This window comes from Pipistrellus hanaki (genome assembly GCF_964339955.1).
Source record: "Pipistrellus hanaki genome assembly, chromosome: 3".
In the NCBI taxonomy this organism is placed as follows: domain Eukaryota; kingdom Metazoa; phylum Chordata; class Mammalia; order Chiroptera; family Vespertilionidae; genus Pipistrellus; species Pipistrellus hanaki.
Window position 1 is genome coordinate 98,459,309 of NC_140505.1, and position 20,916 is coordinate 98,480,224.

Below are 20,916 nucleotides of genomic sequence, written 5' to 3' on the forward strand. Positions count from 1 at the left end.
AGGCTGGCAAAAGAGTGGTTAGGGGTGATCAGGCTGGCAGGCAGAAGCAGTTAGGGACAATCAGGAAGGAAGGCAGGCAAGCAGTTGGGAGCCAGCAGTCCTGGATTGCGAGAGAGATGTCTGACTGCCCATTTAGGCCCAATCCTACCAGGACCGGGCCTAAAGGAGCAGTTGGACATCACTCGAGGAGGCCCATATTGGAAATGGTGCAGTCTGGGCTGAGGGACATCGAACCCCCCCACCCCCCAGCACAAATTTCGAAGGTATCCCGAAGTAGACACAGCTGATACATCCAATTGGCCTAGAGGTCAATTCCTCCCAGTAATACCAACAACAATTAAGACTTAACTACAACAAAGCTGTACACGAGGTCCACAAAGGGGAACACCAAGAGTGTCCACCTCAGGTAACTGAGGAGGCTGACCCACTGGGCCACATAGGACACCAAACACACAAGGCCATCCTACCAACTCAGGGAAGCAGTGAAAATGCCAAGACAAGGAAAAAGATCTAAAATGAAAGAAATGGAAGAAAACAAAAGACTGGAAATAGAGTTCAAAACCACTGTTATAAGGTTTTTCAAGAATTTCCTAGAAAAGGCCGATAAATTTAACGAGACCCTTGATGATATGAAAAAGGACCAACTAGAAATTAAACATACACTGACTGAAATAAAAAATATTATATAGAGAACCAACAGCATACTAGAGGAACACAAGAATCAAGTCAAAGATTTGGAATGCAAGGAGGCAAAGGATAATCCTCTGGAGAAGCAAGAAGAGAAGAGAATCCAGAAAGTTGAAGATAGTGTAAGGAGCCTCTGGGACAACATCAAACGTACCAACATCAGAATTATGGGGGTGCCAGAAGAAGAGAGAGTACAAGATACTGAAAACCTATTTGAAAAAATAATGTCAGAAAACTTACCCCACCTAGTGAAAAAAATAGACTTACAAGTACAGGAAGCCCACAAAACCCCAAACAAAAGGAATCTAAAGAGGACCACACCAAGACACATCATAATTAAAATGCCAAGGGCAAAAGACAAAGAGAAAATCTTACCGTACAAGCAGCAAGAGAAAAACAGTTGGTTCCCTATAAGGGAACACCCATATGATTATCAGCTGATTTCTCAACATAAACTATGCAGGCCAGATGGGAGTGGCAAGAAATATTCAAAATGATGAATAGCGAGAACCTACAACCAAGATTACTCTATCCAGCAAAGTTATCATTTAGAATTGAAGGACAGATAAAGAGCTTCACAGATAAGAAAAAGCTAAAGAAGTTCATCACCACCAAACCAATATTATATGAAATGCTGAAAGGTATTCTTTAAGAAGAGGAAGAATAAAAAATATAAAAATTTATGATCAACAAATACATATATATCAACAAGTGAATCTAAAAATCAAGTGAATTAAAAATATGAGGAACAGAACTGGTAAATATAATAGAATCTGGGGCAAAGAAAGGGAGTGGATTGATAATTATCAAGGGGAAAGGGGTGTGAGGGGTGCAGGAAGAGACTGGGTTAAAATTGTACACCTATGGATGAGGTCAATGGTGGGAGAGGTAAGGGCAGAGGTTGGGGTGGGAACCAGGTGTAAGGGAGTTATGGGGGGGGGGGGGGAGGAGAAACAATTGTAATAATCTGAGCAATAAAGATTTATTAAATTTAAAAAAAAAAAAAAAAAAAAAAAAAGAGCCAGGAACATAACATCCCAAATGACCAAAGACTTGACTGAATGCCAGGCTGCGTGTGCAGCTGGAGAGTGGGCTGAACTTCTGACCTCTCAGAGAGAGGTGGGGCTGATTACAGTGGCTGCAGCTGCTGGTGAGGCCCAGAGAGAGAAGCAGCATGATCAGAACCTGCTTCTCTCTCTGGGCCTCACCAGCATCCAAGCCTCTCTCTCTCCCAGAAGTTAGCAGTTCAGCCTGCTTACCAGCAGCCTGGGGCCAGTGCTGATCAGCCCCGCCTCTATGATCAGGCCCAGAAATAGGCCCAGAGATGCTAACTGGCATAGAAACTGACCAATCAGAACCAAATCTGGATGAATTGCAAGAAGCCAATGGCTGCCTAGGTGGTGGAGCCTTTGACGCTAACTGGTTATAGAAACTAACTTATCAGAACCTACTCTGGGTGAACTGTGAAAGCAGAACCTAAGGTGGGGGCTGAGCAGGTGTCTTAAGGGCAACAGCTATTTGGTGTAAGATATAAAAAAGTGATTCAATTTTTTAATGACCAGTTTGGCAGTATAGTGCATAAAACTAGCTATCAGTTCAGATATAGGGATTATGTGTTTTTATCTGCCAAGAGTATCTCCTCCTACTGAAAAAGCCTTTCCCTCAATTTATACAACCCTGTCCTATATAATCTATCTATACTAATTAAAAGGTAATATGCTAACTAGACCTGGTCAACTGGCCATCTTCCAGATGTCTGACTTCCTTCTGGTCAAAGCCATGATGGTGGAGGCTGAGGCAGAGGCAGTTAGGGGCAATTAGGCTGGCAGGAGAGAACAGTTAGGGGCAAGATCAGGTTGGCAGGGGAGGGAATTTAGGGGCAATCAGGCAGGCAGGGGGGCAAGGGAGGGGCAATCAGGCCACCATGGGGGCAGGATAGGAGTGATCAGACTGCAGTTAGCGGCGATCAGTAAGGCAGCCAGAGAGGTTAGGGGCAATCAGGCAGGCAGGCAGGCAAGTGGTACACAGTACTTTTAATAGTACATAAAACAAAAAACAAAAAATAAATGATTCTAAAGAACTAAACAATTAATTCACTACTTTGTTTTTTTTTTTTATTCATAAACTAGAAGCCCAGTGGGGTCCCTCAGGCTGGCCTGCAGGGATTGGGTCAAAATCAGCTCTCTGACATTCTCCGAAGGGACCCAAATTGCAAGGGTGTGAAGGCCAGGCCAGGGGACCCCACCGGTCATGATCGAGCCAGGGAGAGACTGTGGGAGGGCTTCAGGGTATGTCCAGCCTGTCTCACCCAGTCCTGATTGCCTGGACTCCAGCTAACCTACCAGTTGGAGCATCTGCTCCCTGGTTGTCAGTGTGCATCATAGCAACTGGTCAAATGGCCAAACAAATAGTTGGACACATATCATATTAGGCTTTTATTATATAGAATAGGTTTGGGGAATCAGAAAATTAAACTTAAAATGTGGCAGGAACACTGGTTAAAAATTAAGATGAACAAAGAACATCTGAAGGTATCTACTTACAGATAAAGAAGTACAACAAAAGAGAATTACTGGCCAATATCTCTGATAAACTTAGATGCTAAAATCTTCAAGTATTAGCAAATCAGATCCAGCAACACATTAAAAAGATCATATACCATGACCAAGTGGGATTTATTTCAGGGATGCAAGACTGGTACAATAATCACAAGTCAATAAATGTGATATATTACATAAACAGATTATAAGAAAAAAAATTAACTTGAGGAGAGGATCCAAGATGGCTGCACAGGTAAACACCTAGCCGCAGCCGCACACAACAATTTCAATAAAATACAACTAAAATATAAAATGGACATTACCCAGAACTACAGGAAAGTCGACTGACTGGATATTCTACAAGAAGTAAGGAGAAAGCCAGAAGGAAGAGCGGAGGAGCTGTAAAAGCCTAAGGTATGGAGACACGTGGCGCATGGAGAGGACGGAGCCGGAGAGGAGGGGCAGCTGAGTGCCTGGCTGGCGATCCCTAGCAGGAAGGAGATAAAATCTCCAGACTGTGATGAACCCCAGTTCTGACTGCTCTGAACCCCAGTTCTAGGCCAGACCCCGGGGACCCAGGCTCACCCAGAGGGAGCTGGGCTATAAGGCAGAACCCCGGGGGAGCGGCGAAAGGAGGTCCCGGAGGCTCACACGTTGCACGCAGAGAAGGGACGGTTGGCTGTGCCGTGGGATTGTCCTGGCAGGAAGGAGACAGGGGCTCCAGACTGCTCTGAACGCCACCTCCAATCCCACTTCCAACTGAACTGAACCCCAGTTCCAGGCCCATTGCGGGAGAGACTAGACTGTTTGGTAGCAGGCGAAACTCAAGGGCACCTCACTCTCAGAGGTGCTTGCAGCAAGTGCTGAAGGACCCTCAGAAACACCGAGACTCAGGAGCCGCACAGGGTGTGGCTGATGTGACTGATGGAAGCCAAGGCTGTAGGCTCCACCCCGAAACTCTGTCCCATCAGGGAAGCTGCGAAAATGCCGAGACTAGGAAATAGATCACAAACGAAAGAAATGGAGGACAAAAAGCAACTGGATATAGAGTTCAAAACCACACTTATAAGGTTGTTCAAGAATCTCCTAGAAAAGGCCGATAAAATAAACAAGACCTATGAAGATATGAAAAGAGATCAACTAGAAATAATAAGGGATCAACAAGAAATAAAGAATACATTGTCTGAAATAAAAAAATATTATACAGAGTCCTAAAATCAGAATGGAAGATCGCAAGAATCAAGTCAAAGATTTGGAACATAAAGAGCCAGAAGACACTCCTCCGCAGAAGCAAGAAGGCAAGAGAATCCAGAAAGTTGAAGATAATGTAAGAAACCTCTGGGACAACTTCAAGCGAACCAACATCAGAATTAAGGGGGTCCCAGAAGAAGAGAGAGAGCAAGATATCGAAAACATACTGAAAGAAATAGTGACAGAAAACTTCCCCCACCTGGTGAAAGAATTAGACCAGGGGTCCTCAAACTTTTTAAAGTGGGGGCCAGATCACGGTCCCTCAGAGAGCTGGAGGGCCGGACTATATGAACTACTAATTCCTACTGTAACACCTCGGCTGCGCTCACTGCCCAAAAAACCTGGCGGGCCGGATCAGACTCCTCTGCGGGTCGCATGTGGCCCACGGGCCGTAGTTTGAAGACCCCTGAATTAGACTTACAAGTCCAGGAAGCGCACAGAACTCCAAACAAAAGGAATCCAAAGAAGACCACACCAAGACACATCACAATTAAAATTCCAAGAGCAAAAGACAAAGAGAGAATATTAAAAGCAGCAAGAGAAAAGCAGGTAGTTACCTATAAAAGAGCACCCATACGATTGTCAGCTGATTTCTCAACAGAAACCAAGCAGGCCAGATGGGAATGGCAAAAAATATTCAAGGTGATGAATAGTAAGAACCTACAGCCAAAAATAATCTACCCAGCAAAGCTATCACTCAGAATCGAAGGCCAGATAGAGCTTCACCAATAAAAAAAAGCTAAAGGAGTTCATCACTGCCAAACCAGAATTATATGAATTGCTGAAGGGGGTTCTTTTGGAAGAGAAAGTAAATAAAGATAAAAACTATGAACAACAAATACATAACTATCAACAAGTGAATCTAAAAACCAAAAAAAATTTTTTAAAAATCTGATGAACAATATTAACTGGTGAATATAATAGAATCAGAGGTATGGAAGGGGAGTGAACTGACGATTCTCAGGGAAAAGGGGAGATGGAGATGTGGGAAGAGACTGAACATAAACTGTGCACCTATGGATGAGGACAATGATGGGTGGGGAAAGGGCAGAGGGTGGGGTGGGAACCTGGTGGAGGAGAGCAACGGGAAGGGGGGCGGGGGGGAAGAGGAACATCTGTAATAATATGAACAATAAAGATTTGAATAAATAAATAAATAGAAAAAAATTACATGATCGTACCATTGATGAAGAAAAAGCACTAGAAAAAACCCAACACCTTTTTAATAAAAATACTCTTAGCAAAGTGGGAATTAGGGATTATTCCGCAACAACAATAACAAAAAAGCCATAAATGACAAACCTATAGCCAACATTATACTCAGTGGGAAAAAAACTAAAACCATTTTCCCTAATAACAGGAAAAAGATAGGATTTCCACATTTACCACTCTTGTTAACATAGTACTGAAAGTGCTAGCCACAGCAACCAGACAAGAAGGAAAAATAAAAGGCATCCAAATTGGAAAGGAGGAAGTAAAACTCTCATTATTCACAGATGCCATAATATTGTACATAGAATACACTAAAGACTACACCAAAAAAACTACTAGATTTAATAAATGAATTTGGCAATGTAGTATGATACAAATTAACACCCAAAAATTTATGGCATTTTTAATTTCTTTTTTAACTTAATTTTTCTGGTACCAAAGATGCAACCCAGGTGCTCCACAGTGGTGGTGATGAAATTATAACCATGGCTGGCCTCCCGCTCATGTCTAGGCACCCAGGCTGCTCCCTTATATGCCCTGACCACTCCCACCTCCCTGCCTGCCTTCCTTGCTTCCAGGCTCCCCATTTCTGTGGCATTTTTATATACAAATAATGAACTCTCAGAAAGAGAAACTAGCAATCCCATTTACCATTATTAAAAAAAAAAAAAAAAAAAAGAAGTTAAGACACTGAGGAATAAACTTTACCAAGGAGGTTAAAGACCTGTGCTTGGAAAAGTATAGGACATTGAAAAAAGAGATAGAGGAAAATGTAAATTAGTGTAAGTATATACCATGTTCATGGATTGGTAAAATCAGCATGATTAAAATGTCCATACCCAAAGCAATCTATCCATTCAATACAATCGCTATTAAATTACCTATGGAATATTTCATGGATCTAGAACAAATACTCCAAAAATTTATATGAAACCAAGAAAGACCCTGAATAGCCACAGTAATCTTGAGAATGAAGAACAAAGTTGGAGGAATCACAATATCAGATATCAAGTTATACTACAAAGCCACTGTACTCAAAATAGCCTCATACTGGCACAAGAACAGGCATATAGTTCAATAGAACAGAACAGAGAACCCAGAATTTAACCCATGCCATTATGCTCAATTAATTTTTGATAAAAGAGGCAAGAGTATACAATGAAGTCAAGATAGTCTCTTTGCCAAAACCGGTTTGGCTCAATGGATAGAGCGTCGGCTTGGGGACTGAAAGGTCCCGGGTTCGATTCCGGTCAAGGGCGTGTACCTTGGTTGCGGGCATATCCCCAGTAGGGGGTGTGCAAGAGGCAGCTGATCGATGACTCTCTCTTGTCGATGTTTCTAACTCTCTATCTCTCTCCCTTCCTCTCTGTACAAAATCAATAAAATATATTATAAAAAAAAAAGTCTCTTCAATAAATGATGCTGAGAAAACTGGACAGGTACAATGCAAAAAAAAAAAAAAAAATGCAACTAGACCACCAACTTACATCATATACAAGAATAAACTGAAACTGGATAAAAGACTTAAATGTAAGTCGTGAAACCATAAAAATCTTAAAAGAAACCATAGGCAACAAAATCTCAGACATCTCTCATAGCAATATGTTTACCAATACATCTCCTAGACAATAGAAACTAAAGGGAAAATCAACAAATGGGACTACATCTATTTTGCACAGCAAAAGAAACCAAAATAACAAGGGAGCCCACTGCATGGGAGAACATTTTTGCCAACGATACATCTGATACTGGTTAATCTCCAAAATATATGGGAAACTCACTCAACTCAACAAAAGGTAGACAAACAATCCAATTAAAAAATGGGCAAAGGACCTAAAGAGATACTTCTCCAAAGTGGACATACAGATAGCTAAGTGACATGAAAAAATGCTCCAAGTCACTAATCATCTGAGAGATGCAAATTAAAATTATAATGATGTGACATCTCACACCTGTCAGAATGTTTATCATCAACAAACAACAAGTGCTGGCAAGGATGTGGACAAAAGGGAACCTTAGTACACTGCTGGTGGGAATGCAGATTGGTGCAGCCACTGTGGAAAACAGTATGGAGTTTCCTCAAAAAATTAAAAATAGAACTCCCATTTGACCCAGTGATCCCACTTTCAGGAGTATATCCTAAGAAATCAGAAACACCAATCAGAAAGAATATATGCACCCCTACGTTCATAGCAGCGCAATTTCCAATAGCTGAGATTTGGAAACAGCCCAAGTGCCCATCATTAGTATGAGTGGATATAAAAGCTGTGGTACATTTGCATAATAGAATACTACACAGCTGTAAAAAAGAAAGAACTCTTTCTTTTGTTGCCATTTGCAACAGCATGGATGGCCCTGGAAAGCATTATGCTAAGCAAAATAAGCCAGTCAGAGAAAGATAATTATCATCTGATCTCACTCATTTATGGAATCTAAGGAACAAAATAAATTAATGAACAAAATAGATCCAGAAACATAGAAGCATGGAACAGACTGTGGAACCTCAGAGGGAAGGCAGCAGAGGGTGGATGGGCAGGAAGAGAACAACCAAACAACTTGTATGCATATATGCTTAAACAATGGACACAGACAATAGGGCCTGGGGTGGCATATTAGGGGAGGGAGTGGGCTAAAAGAGGTCAATGGGGGGGGGGGGGGGAAGAAGCGGGAGTGGATATATGTAATTCTCCCAATAATAATAATTACTTTTTTTAAAATATATTTTATTGATTTTTTACAGAGAGGAAGGGAGAGAGATAGAGAGCTAGAAACATCGATGAGAGAGAAACATCGACCAGCTGCCTCTTGCACATCCACTACCGGGGATGTGCCCACAACCAATGTACATGCCCTTGACCGGAATCGAACCTGGGACCTTTCAGTCCGCAGACCGACGCTCTACCACTGAGCCAAACCGGTTTCAGCAATAATTATTTTTTTAAAAAGAGGGGAAATATGGTCTAAGAAAAATGCCCAGGAGATCAAGTTTATATTTGTAAAATATTCTTTTTTAATCTAGGGGTTTGGTATATGTCTCTCTACTCTTTTCATACATGATATATTTTATAAATTAAAGATAAACACATCTTTACCCTATATATGTTTTTAATTAGAAAGCCTGCAATATGAAGAGAAAACCTAGTGTACTTCCAACAATTTGCAAAATATAGAACTAGTGTAGAATGTGGTTAAATGCTACTCAAAGATACACACAAAACAATCTCAAACAATAAGCTTCCTGAGGATAGAAACTATTAGCTTCATTCCTACTCCCCCTGGCATTTAACAGAGGCTGGTATACATCAGTTGGATAACATCCTGGCTGGTTAAATTGTTAAAATTAAATGAGGAGAAGCTTTGGTGAAGATGATAAATTCACTTTGAAGAACCCATTGGACCACAGTGAATTCTGAAGGTATGAAAAATGTATTGATCATAATTTTCATGTGCTCAGTCATATCAATATGGCTTATTAAAAACTTATAACCTGTCTTAGTACTAATAATGCAGTCATTAATCTGAAAAAAAAAATCAGCCTATATCTACGAGTAAAGACATTGAGAAGAGAGGAAGAAAAAAAACATAAGGCAAAAATTATAGCTTCTATAAGATTTTCCATTTTATTATTAGTTTAATTTATTCAATTTGCAGAATGGACATGCTGATTAAGAGGAGCTGTATGAATGAAGGACTCACCTCTGTCTGTATTAGGAATTCCCAGATCCACTGTAGGAATGGAACTTTCTGCATAGTCACTGTAAAATTCAATGAGACTGGCCTGACCCGCCCATGTCTGCTTTACAATGGGGACTGAAAAAAATGAGAGAAGTGATAATCACTGACACAGTTATATAGAAAAGCTTAGAATATCAAAGGCTCAGCACAATCCTTTATAAAGAAAGAGAACTGTCACTGGTTCTTGTTCAGAAAGCCTTAGAGCTCACTTTTCCACCCTGAGAAATGTCATATGCATATGAATAAAACCCTCTTCCTGGGCCATTTTCAATATACTTTACAGCCAAGCACTTTTTATTCCTGGTGATAAATACACTTGCTTCCATATAATAATAAATTTTCTAATTATACTTACTGTGTTTAATCAGTATATAATCAACATTCTGATTATACTGTTACATTTAAATTAATTTTAACTAATTTTTCTCTTTGCCCAATTGAGTTCATTTAAAATTCGCAAGTGGATTTTTATAAAGCTTTTTAGGGAAGTAGAAAATATAGTTATTTCCAAAAATGAGACTAGTCTATGTAGTTCTGACTGAGATGCTATTTTATCTCTTAAAATGGAGGAGGGTATCTTTTCAAACTACACTGTCCCACCCAAAGATTCCAATTCGACCACTCAACTCTATAAAGGATGGTCCCAACTCTACCATTGGGAATCACTACATATGACTGATGTTATTATTGTACTTTTGAAATCTGTGAAATAAGATCTTGAGAACCATTACAGATTTTAAAACTCCATAATTAACAGATAAATTGTTTTAATACAATAAACACAAATAACAAAAAACTCTCTTGGTTTCTGCATTTTAGGGTGAGATGTTAAAAGACAGCTCTGTATCCACACCTGATGTAGAATTCTGCCTGATCACTATTTGATATTAATTTACTTTACCAACTATCCAAATAATTATTTGCTTATGTATGTTTTTTAGGTTATTGTCTACATCTCTAAATATTAAGGAGAATAAGGGGCTTCGGTTATAGATTTAGTGTAAAAAAGCCATCCCACCTAGATTTTATACCCTATTAAGTTAAGAATCTCAACTCTAAAAACCAAGTCTTCAGGTCAATATTTTAAGACTTTATCAGATCTTTTTTCTTTTTTCCAGACCAAATAAAAATAAATTATGTGCAAAAACTGCCGATCCAATGCCAAATTTAAGTGTTTAGCTATGTAAATCAACAAATTCAGTCAAACTCAGATAGCCTTTGTACATAAAGGCAAAAGTGCACCATTTTGTAGTCCATTATTCACCAACTTTAAGAAATAAAAAGACCTAAGAATTCTGGGTATTTGCTATAATCTCCAAAATACCTATTCTAACCCACCAAATATCATTTTATACATTAAAATATAATTTTCTGCAATCATAAAAAAAAGGCTGAAACAAAGATTTCTCCAAGTCAAAACAAAGATGCAGTAAATGATATGGCTGCTATGGGAAAAAATAATCTACTACACTGTTTTAATTCCAAATTCTAGCACAACAAAAATCTTCATCATGACATTGCCCTGGCAGTCTGCTTTGCACATAATGAGCAGAGGACTTTCCCCAGAAAGGGCTCCCTACAGCTTGCAGCCACTAAATATCCCCACTCTTGGATAAAATGTTCCCCAATTCATAAGGATGGAAAGGTCAAGAATTTTACTCAGTCCCCAGCACTTTCACAAGTCATAAAGATTCTGTTTCTTGCACTATATATGAAGTAGTATAATATTATTTGAAGGTAGACTGTGTTAAATTAAATACCATTTTGTAAACATTATCGTAGGAAAGCAATTGTATTTAAGAAACCAACAAAAATGATAAAATATAATTAAAAAAACTATATTCTCATGAACACAAAAAGAGAAAATGAAAAATAAAGAACAAATGCAACAAATTTTAATATTAATAAAATAAATTTAGCTCTAAATATATCAATATTTGCACAAAATGTAAATAGTACCAAAAAAAGGCAATTTAAAGGCAGATTGTCAGGATTATAAAAAACAAGAGCCTGAGCTATATAGTGATACCATTTTTCTCAGCCTTTAGCTGTCAGTTCATATTGGTTCTAATAAGCCTCCTTAAACAGCATAAGTATTTCTTCTCAATTAGCTGATTTAAATGAAATAAAAATAAAAATCGAGTGAGAGCTCTCTACTTATATTCTTTGTTTCGGTTTTCAGTTGAAAAAAAAATTCACTAAAGGTCATAATTACTATATGACTGGTTCCCCAACAACTAGTATAGTGCCTGGGATGTAGTAGGAACTTAATAAATAGTTAAATGAGGATTAAATTTTGTAGAAATTCCAACAAGAAGCCTATAGCTATTTTTGGAACTAGTATAAAGGAAAGTTTTATTCATAACAGTGATTCATTCTTTGGTACAAGATGGGTATTCCTATTACCAATCATTTAAAAATAAACTAACCATTTTAATAAAATGAAATGTTATCCTATCTAATGAAAGAGTAATATGCAAATTTACCATACCTCTGCTACATCCACAAGCCACACACACCAGCCAATCAGGAGTGAATATGCAAATAAATGCAACCACAGAGAGCAGGAGGGAGGCTTGGGTTTCCCCGGCAATGGAGGAAGCCAAGCTTTCCACCTGCTCTTGTTGGCCCAGGCCTCCACTCAATGCTACAAAGTTTCAATGATAGAAGATAAATAAATCCCAACAAAAATGTTGGCAGCCATAGAGCTAGAGAGAGCAGAAGGCTTGAGTTGCTCCCAGAGATGGAGGAAGCAAAGCTTTCTGCTTGCCTTGGCCATCTCAGGCCTCCACTTTAGGCTACAAAGTTTCAATTGTAGAAGATAAATAAATCTCAGATATCAGGGCCTTCGCTTGAGTCACCGAGGGGCATGGTCGGCCTGTAAACCACCACAGGCCCCTCGCCCAGGCTGCCCTGGTCTGGGACACCCTTCAGGGCAAACCAGCTGCTCTCCCCCCCCCTCCTCGCCCCCCCAATGCACCAGGCCTCTATCCTATCTAATAAAAGAGTAATATGCAGATTGGCGGTCACTCCAACACACAAGATGGCTGCCCCCATGTGGTCAAAGATCCTGCCCCCATGTGGATACAAGATGGCCACCACAAGATGTTCAGCAGGGGAGGGCAGTTGGGAGGGACCAGGCCTGCAAGGGAGGGCAGTTGGGGGTGATCAAGCCTGCAGGGGAGAGCAGTTAGGGGTGACCAGGCCAGCAGAGGAGGGAAGTTGGGGGTGACCGGGCCTGCAGTGGGGAGGGGCAGTTAGGAGCAAACAGGCTGGCAGGTAGAAGCAGTTAGGGGCAATCATGAAGGCAGGCAGGCGAGCAGTTGGGAGCCAGCAGTCCTGGATGTGAGAGAGATGTCCGACTGCCAGCGGGATCAGGCCTATATGGGCAGTTGGACATCCCTCGAGGAGTTCCAGATTGGAGTGGGTACAGGCTGGGCTGAGGGATACCCCCCATGCATGAATTTCATGCACAAGGCTTCTAGTGACTCTATAATACCAAAAGCATTCAGATGTTTGTGTTATCTATCACTATAACTCATGTGGATTTGTCCTACATGCCAATTGCAAAGAATTTCAAGCTAAGGTTAAGTTTTGTATAACAGCAGGTTAAGGCTTTATTTTTAATTAACCAGTGTTGATTCTAAATTATTTAACACTTTAAAAATATGTGTATTATATTAGCATTATTTGAATTCTAAATTGAATTCATTATATTAATTATAAAATATTTTATATAGTACTCAAGCAGTGCTTTCCTAGAGATATTAAACATCAAAAAAATGTTTCAAAATAATTAAATGATCTAATATCTCATTTTCACATTAGCTAATAGTTATTTGATATTATATGGTGGAGAAGCATACTTTCTACCATATAATAAAACAACAGTGAATGTCTCTTTCCAGGTTTGCTGCAAGATAAGTTACATTTGGAGCAAAGTAAAAATTGGACTACAACAAAACCTCACGGCACAAAAGGCATAAATCTTCCACAGGCCCTTCCAGTCTTGAGGCGGAAGAGCAGTATCTCACTATGAGGCAAGGAGCACACATTTTTAAAACCAAGTTAATTTACCTGCAAAACTCTAATTCCAAATCAAAATAAACTTGACACTTGAACACAATACAAAAACACAATCATCTATGAAATCTTGATTTTATGAAATCTGCTGTTTCTGATAAACAAACCTATTTTTGTCTCAGTATGCAAGTCAATGACCAAAATTAGAGATACCTGTCTAAACTGTGTTTTAATTCCTGTTTATAGAGATGAGGTGGATGGAAGCATCCCTCATGGATGGTCTGAAACATTTTCGGGAAATCTGGAATATCTTCATCTGTTCCAAAGCCAGGGGAGAACGGAACGAACCAACACCAGCCTCCCTTCCTCTCTTTAAGAATTACTCTAATCACTCCACTTAACAGGGGGTGTAGCCTTGCCCCTTGCTGCATTTTAATCCAAGCTGCACATATTAAATTAGCAGATGGTAGGGCAGCAGCTGTCAGCCTCTCTACTGTAATCAGAGAACACATCTACAGCAAACTCCTTTTAGTAAGTTTGTTCAGATCTTCTTCCTCTAGACAAGATCACTGCAGTAAAGGGTATTTTTTAACCTAAAAAGGATAAAATGCTTATTTTTAGGAGCTCAGGAAGTGGTGAAAAGAAACTAAGGGCTGAGCCAATAGCAATTTAATCTCTATAATTAGAGAGAGATGGCAGGGGAGCATCTCACAATCAACCATCGATGAACATGAACCGTGGCTGCCCTAAGATACCTGTAACATGCATACAAGCAAAATGATGCAAAGGACATTCTTCACGTTTTCTGACAGCCCACATCACATAGTGAAAAACACTAACCCAAGAGGAAGTGATTGTACTGATTATTAAATTCCAGGGATTTCCTTGCTTAAATATAACTTGACATGCTATGCCCAATTTCCTTGCTTTATATAGTTCTTATAATTTCTTAAAACCCTACTAAATGCTTGCATCTCAGAATGTTGCTGTTTCAGTGGTATTAACATGTATTTCTTAAGCTAAAAAACAAAATGTGCTTTTGCTGCCCATGTTCTAAGATATTTTTTTTTTCATTTAAATCAGAATCCAGACATAAGCAGTTACAGAATTATTAGTTTCACTGATAGGGGGGAAAAATACAGGAGATGAAATAACTTTTTAAAAATATTTGGGCCGAAACTGCTTTAGCTCAGTGGATAGAGCGTCGGCCTGTGGACTGAAGGGTCCCGGGGTAGATTCCGGTAAAGGGCATGTACCTTGGTTGCGGGCACATCCCCGGTGGGGGATGTGCAAGAGGCAGCTGGTCGATGTTTCTCTCATCGACGTTTCTAACTCTCTATCCCTCTCAATTCCTCTCTGTGTAAAACAATAAAATATATATTTTATTAAAATTTGGAACTTGGCTTTATAGGAATAAAGCCATGAGTTCAATGTATATTTCCATTGTCTTGATTAGAGCCTTGGAGAGAATGTCCATCCTTCACTCTTTTCCCTGGGGGTGGCCAACATTATAAGGAGCCAGGTTGGGGGCGGTCACTTACTAGTGCTCAAGTCCCTGGAGGCAACATACCCACAAGTGACAACCTCCACCAGATAACTTACTAACGCTACTGTCCACTCTCAACTTGTCAGACAAACACAGTCTTATTTTCCTTCATTGCCATTTGGCCTTTGTCACTTCAAGTGTTTCTACCACATGAAGGAAAAAAAGAAAAAAATATATATATCCCAATCCATGTATCCTGCTCAGCTACAGATGTAATATGCTCGGACAGGTTAGCAATCTAAAGTCCCTGCTTGATTTATATTTGATATCATCTGTGAATTTCAGTTCCGGGCTATCCACAGTGTTGCTGAAAATAAAGGTTACTTCCACAGCAGCTGTCCAAGTCAAACTTGACCTTGAGCATAGCAGAGCATCAACACAAATATCAAATTAAATTTATCAAGTGTTAAGTTTGGAATACATCCAAGGAAATCACAGCTGTGTCATGGCAGAAAGAATCTGGGATTTGGAGCCAGAAAGCCAGAGCTGCAGCTGTCCTATCAACAGACCACAGGAACTTGGGCCAGTTGTGTCTATCTATACTCAGCTTTCTCTAGAATATCAAGTGAATAACATTAGTTATCACATCGCAAAGAATATTCAACATGAAATTAGATGACAGAATGCATGCAGAAAAACACACCAGAAAATGTACAAAAGATAGCAGTCAAAAGCAGTTACTGAAGCACTGTCGTTGTAACTAATTATGATTATTGGATAATTCTTTGTCACAACTGGTGGCTAGATTAGACTTAAAAAAAGGAAGGCAGAGCTCAGGGACGTGTCAGGCTTCACTTCCATCCAGCCAATGGACATCAAAATCCCTAAAATTCTGCTGCCTTGGACTATCTTTCCAAACAAACAAGTCCAAGTTTAAAGAAGGCTTGCCACAGAAACCCAACTGTGAAAGCTTTTTAGGTTTCATTGGCCCCCAGATCCAAATTAACAGCAACAATAAATGCACCTGCCTTTGGTGGTGGGGGGAGGGGTTTGAATGCTCCTGACATACTTTTAAGATTCTTTAATTTTTAAAGACTTTGACTCAAAATTAAAATACAAAAGCATCAAGGAAAAAGATGGTAACTGGCAAGAAGGTAGGGAGGGAGAGTGTGTGAGAGAGTGAGGGAGTGATAGAGGAGTGTGTGGACGTGGATGGTGCGTGTGTGAGAGAGAACGAGGGACAGTTAGATACTGCAGGTCTTCTGGGGGCTGCCAAACCAGACAGTCTTAGACAGCAAAACCCCGCTGCCACCATGAAGACTCCAGTGGTGGCCATTGTGGGCACAGAGACCATGTTATCTTGAAAAACAGAATTGCTTAAGACTAGGATCCTAGCCTCAGTATCACCCAGTCTGGTCTCAGACGCAAACCGGGACCCTGCAGCCACTAGGGATAAAGACCTGCGACCATAGCTGCCGATTCATGGACAGCAAGAATCCGGACATCCCAGCAGCAGATTTCTGTGAGTCACAGAGCCCATCCCCCTCCCCACAGGCCTGCTGCAGTGGCATAGGAACTGCTAGACCCACACCACGCAAGCAGGCCTCCTGCCCACACAAAGCGGCTGCACTATCTGAATTTGAGCCTGGGTGTGCAGACACTGGGAGTCTGTTTTCTGCAGTGCACACTCTAATTTTGGGCAAGCACACATGAAAGTCTGTTTTCCACAGTGTAGGAGTGGACCTCCTGCTGACACAGGGTGGCTGTGCAACACGCCCCCCAAGCAGACTGGGGACCCTGATTTTCCATGTGAGAGGCAATATTGATCACCAGTAACTTGACTCTGTTTCTCATACGTGCATGTGATCCCTGATTCCAAGTGATTCCAATTCTCAGTGCATAAGCACAAGGCTGCACCACACAACAAAGTCTCTGATACTCTATTCTCAGCATGGGCACAGGGGGACTCTGACTCTTGGTGCATGCTAGGGGACTCTGATTTTTGGCATATGCCAGCATAGTGCAGGAGGGGTCTTTGATTCTAGCTGCACACACAAGGCCACAGTGAGTGCTGGTGACTCTGATCCTGGGCAAGTGTAGCTCCCGATCCAAGGCAACCACATGTTTTGGTGTCAGAGCTCTTCAGTGGCGCTTGGGAGGTGCGAAGCTCCCACGGCACATGGCGTAGGCCCACACGACTTGGTATTTGGACCTTTTGGTGATAGTTAGAATGGGGAGACAATAAAACAATCACAGAAAAAAGAAAATGAAGACTTGCCAAGAAAGGATATAAGTGAAATGGAAACATGCAACATGACAGAAAAAAATTCAGAGTAATGGTCATACAGTTCATAAACCAGATAGACAAGAAAATCAACCTATGCAAAAATTAGGAAGAAATCAAAAGTGATATAGCTACAATCAAAAACACCAATGGAAAGTTTCAAGAGTAGACTAGAAGAAGCAGAGGACCAAATTAGTGAGTTAGAAGATAAGGTAGAGAAACAAGCCCAATCTGAACAGCACCTGGAGAAAAAATTAAAAAGCAGAAGAGCCCTCGCTGGTTTGGCTCAGTGGGTAAAGTGTCAATTAGTGGACTAAAGGGTGCTGGGTTCGATTCTGGTCAAGCGCACATGCCTGAGTTGCAGGCTCGATCCCCAGTAGGGGGCATGCAGAAGGCAGCCAATCAATGATTGTCTCTCATCATTGATGTTTCTATCTCTCTCTCTTTCTCCCTTTCCCTTCCTCTCTGAAATCAATAAAAATAAAAAATAAAAATTAAAAAGCAGGAGGAGAGCCTAAGAGAGCTTTGGGACAACACAAAATGAATAACATACAATAGCACTAACAGAAAGATAAGAAGAGCAGCAAGGATTAGAAAGTCTATTTGAAGAAATAATGACAGAAAACGTCCCTGTTATGGAGAAGAAAAAAGTTACACAAGTACAAAGAATCCCAAGCAAGATGAATCCCAAAAGACCCACACCAAAAAACATCATAATTACAATGGCAAATGTTAACAAAAAAGAGAGAACCTTAAAGGCTGCAGGAGAGACCAACAAAGAACCCGCCATCAGATTACCAAACGGTTTCTCAAAAGAAACACATCAAGCTAGAAGGGAATGGAATGAAGTATACGAAATGATGCAAAGCAAAGGACTGAATCCAAGAATACTCTATGCAGCAAGACTATCAATCAAAATTGAAGGGGAAATCAGGAGCTTCGCAGACAAAAAAAGGCTAAGGGAGTTTATCACTATCAAGCCAGCAATGTAAGAAATGCAGGGAAGAGTTGGGGAGGTAAGAAATCAACCATAGGACTTGTATGCATGCATATAAGCACAACCAATAGACACAAAACATTGGAGGGAGGGGGAAGTGAGGGCAAGTGCCGGGGGTAGGGGAGGCTGGGAGGAGTTCAATTTGGGGGGGAAGGGGGGGAGATGAGACATATGTACTACTATTTATATTTATAATATCTTAAACAATAAAATAAATTAAATTAAAAGAATAAAATAAAATACAAAAGCATCAGATGGATATCTTAAAAGACTATTTCAACCTTATGCAAATAAGAGTAATAAAATAGATTATTCAAAACTACAAAATTAAAATTAGCAACTTTTTCATTTCTGTAACACATTAAAAATATAGGGATGGTCCCTAAATTTACTACCATCACTTGACAAATATGTTTCAAAAGAGAAAATACCATTACCACCACCAACACCATCACCACCACCACCACCACGACCACCACCTTTATCACTTCCACCTCCATTGTTAACGTTTTAATATCAAAGCACTCATTACTCTAAGAGCAGCTTCAATATCCAAATAAAATACATTAATTCAAACACTTCTGTTTGCTATTAATAAAAAAAGCAGCCTAGTTCATTTCCTTTATACTTTTTGTAAAAGATATTTTTCAAGAATCATTCCACAAAGCCATTCCAGATTATGAAAAAAGCAAAAGGATATTAAATCTAGGTTAAATTTGTGATAAATGAAAAATTTAACTGCTACATTGAATTTAATAGTACTTATGAATTTAATAGTATTTTATGACTATATTTATTTAGGCTGATTTAATATGACCTGGAACTTAAGATGACTCTTTTAGGTAAATATAAAGGTTTATGGTTAACCTATTTTTAAGATATTGTTGATTATAACCACATTTTAATTGATATCAATGTCTTAGAATTCTTAATGATGGAAAATTTGAATTAAAACATCCACCTGCATGCCAGGATTTCCTTATGAAGGGATCACTGCTTATAAGGCACTTTTTCCCCTTCTCTTATATATTTACTCATGAGAAAATTCATTTTTAAAAGTTCCAATATGTGCATTTGAAATAAATGTAAAAAGAAGGAACAGTCTTTAAGAAACATTCCTTCTTGGTCACATTGAAATCCCATCTAATATTCTCAAACAGTTCAGACACTGTGCATGGATATAACAGGACACTGTTTTTGCAAAATGCATTCTTATTCACATAGTGTTCCTAGATTGCAACAGCTGAGCGTGTCCATTTCCCATTTAAAACACTGACTTAAATAGTAGTTAGAAGAGTTAGGACCACTCAGCTTCCAATATAAAATTGTCCTTTCTAATTGCTCTCGGTGGTTGAAGTGATATGATGAGGAATATTGGTTATTCACTTCATCAATATATGTATCATTATCCCTTTCTTGAATTGATATCGGTTTTTACTTTTTTAAAGATGGCAATTCGGGATCTAAAAATTCAATAAAAATGAAAAACCCAAAACATACTTCTATCATCATGAAATTTCTTGCACGTTTTTACTGCAACAAAAATATCCTCCTTCTTCACTGGATTTCCCTAAAAAAAGAAAACACACACAAGGAAAAATAGATACATATATGAATGCATGTTATCTTAACTTCCTACCCACTTCAGATCTCACATGCTCTAGAGGTCAAATGCATTAGTGTCAGGGACATCTTCCTGTTTCTAGGAAGAAGTTTTAGGAGGAAAAGGAACTGTAGCTCAACTGAAAACAAAGCCTTAGATGTCAGCCAGACCAGGACTGGAATCCTAGCTCTGCCACTCATACAACATGTCATCTGGACAAGTCCATTCAGCTCTCTGAGTTTCAGTCTGCCACTGAAAAAGTGGGAAAAGTACACCAGTAAAGCTGCTTTATTAAGCACACCAGAGGTGCCCAATAAATGTCAACTACATTCCCTTTTCTTTTTCCGGTTGATAAAGGTTTTAATAAAAGGAGAGAACTAAGTAGTATAAAAAAAGAGATGACTCCCTTTGGTGGGCCTGGACTTACTGTGATGTTTAAAGTATTTTTATGGTCCTCTTAATTGTCTACCCAAGTCTAGGCTACACTGCTGTTTTGTCCTATGCCAAAGTAGAATTACTTCAAACATCTGATGGTGGGGAGGGCTGGAGCCCTAAGCTGGCTCCAGTCCAGCTGATCACTCAGATGAAAGGGGGCAACTCTGTGAACAACTCATTCCCAAGGCCAAGGACTGCATCATGGGTGTTCTGACGGCTTTATCAGCTGTTTAGGCCTTCAATGAAATTCAATCATGCTTCCTACATGCTTTCTACATCATGTGGGATTGGTACATAGTGACATCTAACCACAGCTTTGTCATGTCACTCAAGATACTAAGAGTTCGCCCTCCCCACTAGTTTCCCTAGAACAAGCACTAAAGAACAAGCAAATATAATGTCTACAATTGGGCAAACATTACAGATTCACCCCATTGTTTGTGTTTGTGTGTGTGTGTGTGTGTGTGTGTGTGTGTATAAGAGTAAGAGAGAGAAAGAATATATATTCATCTATCAAAATGCAACACATAGATTTCTGTGTGACTGACTTGAGAATAACAGATAACATTTGAGGATGGTGAGTAAATGTTTCCTTATGAGCAAGAACTGGTCACAATCTAGTGAGGTTCGAGGCCTTCACGCTTATCCTGGGGCCTGGACTGA

The 20,916-nt window shown here is 39.8% G+C and overlaps 1 protein-coding gene and 1 long non-coding RNA gene across 4 annotated transcripts in view; both read right to left on the reverse strand.

Moving 5' to 3' along the window:
- The window catches only part of LOC311619937, a 342,372-nt gene that overhangs the window by 32,040 nt on the left and 289,416 nt on the right, over positions 1-20,916 (reverse strand). The gene's annotated exons all lie outside the window — the stretch shown is intronic.
- B3GLCT (beta 3-glucosyltransferase) overlaps positions 1-20,916 on the reverse strand; it is a 142,292-nt gene that overhangs the window by 32,040 nt on the left and 89,336 nt on the right. For all 3 annotated transcript variants that reach the window (XM_084878581.1, XM_084878582.1, XM_084878580.1), the window contains 2 exons: positions 19,716-19,785; positions 9,387-9,500 (listed from right to left, as the gene is read on the reverse strand). In XM_084878581.1, coding sequence (XP_084734707.1) covers positions 9,387-9,500; positions 19,716-19,785 — 184 coding nt within the window. The remainder of the gene's footprint in view (positions 1-9,386; positions 9,501-19,715; positions 19,786-20,916) is intronic.